Genomic DNA, 2,446 nt, shown 5'->3' on the forward strand with positions numbered 1-2,446 from the left:
TTTTTAGATTCCAGTAATTGGAATACATTAAGTTAATCAGTTCTAACACTGTAAATTAGTATACCTGACATTTGACATAATAATTATAATAAGCCTATTGAAATATATACTTTGCTAAAAATAAGAAAAGTTTAATTCTTAAGTGTACCATAGAATTAGGCTCATATTAAAAAATGTACCATAGAATTAGGCTCATATTAAAAATCCGCCCATTTCTGACATTTGCATCCGATTCTTAGCCTTATTTGGCCTTATGGGAGGGTCCCAATTTAAATGATTTTGCTGCATTTTATTTCATATTGATTCCAATTACTGTTGTTTATCATCATCCAAGCGACCTTTTTATCATATGCATTCATTTACCACCGGTTAGGACCTTTTGTCATCAACCAAACAACCTTTACGCACACTTCAAAAAAAAAAAAAAAAAAAAAAAAAAAAAACAAAGACCAGAAGAAGAAGAGAAATAAAAAAGAGAAACATAGGCCGTTTAAGACTCTATGCGTTGCTTATTCTGTCCAAGTCTCCTACATGGCTTAGGAAACTCACATACATAACAAAACAAACTCCATTTCTTACACTCCCAGCTGCATCAAAACAACCCCTCATCCATGGATTAGCCTAGGCATTGCATTATTCTTTCCAAATTTCCCACATGTCTTGAGAAACTCACATACATTCCAAAACAAAAACTCTATCTCCTACACTCCCAGCTGATCCATGGGTTAGTCTTTGATTGTCTATCCACGCCTTTTTAACCCTTCATACAAAAAAACATAAAAAATTACCAAAATGCCACTTGTTAGTGTACCTTACGCAGGACACTGGTACCCTGGTGGAGGGGTCTTCCCACAGTCAATCAAGAGCTCAAGAGCAATGGGTAGGATGATATTGATGTTTAGGAGCTTGGCCTTGATGGTGGTGCAAAGGCAAAGAGCTGCATCCAAGTCTACCAGCCCTTGTAGAACTGGGCAACATGTATCCTTGGCCCCACTGCCTATGCCAATGTGGATCAGACCACCCAAGAGGTCCACACATGCACCCAGCTTGAGTGTGTCAATGGGGCATGTTTGCTGTGTTGGCGGCGGCGGCGGCGGGCACGGCTTCTGGAAAGGTGGTGGGACAACCTTCGGAGGGAACGGTGGTGTGGGGACTACAATTGGAGGCGATGGCGGGAGTACTTTCGGAGGTGATGGCGACGGTGGATATACTTTCGGAGGCGATGGCGGTGTAGGGACAACTGTTGGAGGCGATGGCGGGGTGGGGACGACTATAGGAGGCAATGGTGGATATACTTTCGGAGGCGACGGTGGATATACTTTCGGAGGCGATGGCGGTGTGGGGACAACTTTTGGAGGCGATGGCGGGGTGGGGACTACTATTGGAGGCAATGGTGGATATACTTTCGGAGGCGACGGTGGATATACTTTCGGAGGCGATGGCGGTGTAGGGACAACTGTTGGAGGCGATGGTGGAGGCAATGGTGGATATACTTTCGGAGGTGATGGCGGTGTGGGGACCACCGGTGCTGGGGTCGGAGGCTTAGGCAGAACTCCCTGAGGGGGAGGCGGGCACGGCTTCTCAACTGGAGGGGGCTTTACATAGGGCGGGCCAACATGGGGTGGTTTAACATGTGGTGGCTTAACATAGGGTGGCTTGACATAGGGTGGCTTAACATGGGGTGGTTTAACATGGGGTGGCTTGACATAGGGCGGTGGTTTGGGGCTCACCTTCGGCGGGCTGGGCGGCTTAACGTAGGGCGGCTTGACATAGGGTGGTGGTTTGGGGCTCACCTTGGGTGGGCTGGGCGGCTTAACGTAGGGTGGCTTGACCACAACTGGGGGTGGTGGCAATGGCTTAACATTTGGAGGATGCTTGGGAGGGAACTTGGGTGGCACCTTAGGTGGTTTAGTAGGAGGAGTTGGGTAAGGGCAATAGGGACATGCAAGAGAAGGAAGTAGTGACCCTAGATACACCACTAGAAGCAAGAGATGTACCAGAACAAACTTCCCCATTTCCTTTGGAGAGAGCTCCTTCACACTCCCTCTCAAACACAACCACTATGAGTGAAGTGAATGAAGTCCCATGACACATATGAGATCATTTTTATAGAAGAGCAAGGAAGGTAGCCCACCCCATCACAACCATTAGTTTTGTTTGAATCAACACCATTGTCTCCTTTTCTTTTCTTCTTAATAAAATTGTGGTGCTTGTCACGGTGCATTGACTTGAAAAACACTAGGCTAGCTAGAGCTTTGTCCTTTGTACCACAAGTTGTATGTGGAAAGTAGGGTGATATTTTTATTTTTATTTTTTTATAGTAGAATATGGGTTCCAAAAGGATGAGATTTTGTCTTTTAACTTCCTGTGGCTATTGAGCCCGTGACTGTGCTGCCAATTCCAGAGAACATAACGCGCTAAGTGGGTCCCACTAGATTTGACGTTC

At 45.9% G+C, this 2,446-nt stretch overlaps 1 protein-coding gene across 3 annotated transcripts; it reads right to left on the reverse strand.

Annotated features, from left to right (window-relative positions):
* Positions 1-467: 467 nt before the first annotated feature.
* On the reverse strand, positions 468-2,070 carry LOC131221111 (36.4 kDa proline-rich protein-like). Of its 3 annotated transcripts, none has more exons than XM_058216237.1 (2): positions 1,388-2,070; positions 468-1,309 (listed from the first exon to the last, which is right to left on the reverse strand). In XM_058216237.1, the coding sequence occupies exons 1-2, from the start codon at positions 2,013-2,015 to the stop codon at positions 813-815; spliced, it is 1,125 nt and encodes a 374-aa protein (XP_058072220.1). In that variant the 5' UTR covers positions 2,016-2,070; the 3' UTR covers positions 468-812. The 3 variants fall into 3 exon arrangements, with proteins under 3 accessions (XP_058072220.1, XP_058072221.1, XP_058072219.1); XM_058216238.1 differs by having other exon boundaries at positions 468-1,303; positions 1,436-2,069; XM_058216236.1 differs by having other exon boundaries at positions 468-2,070.
* Positions 2,071-2,446: the final 376 nt, after the last annotated feature.

This window comes from Magnolia sinica, chromosome 12 (genome assembly GCF_029962835.1).
Source record: "Magnolia sinica isolate HGM2019 chromosome 12, MsV1, whole genome shotgun sequence".
In the NCBI taxonomy this organism is placed as follows: domain Eukaryota; kingdom Viridiplantae; phylum Streptophyta; class Magnoliopsida; order Magnoliales; family Magnoliaceae; genus Magnolia; species Magnolia sinica.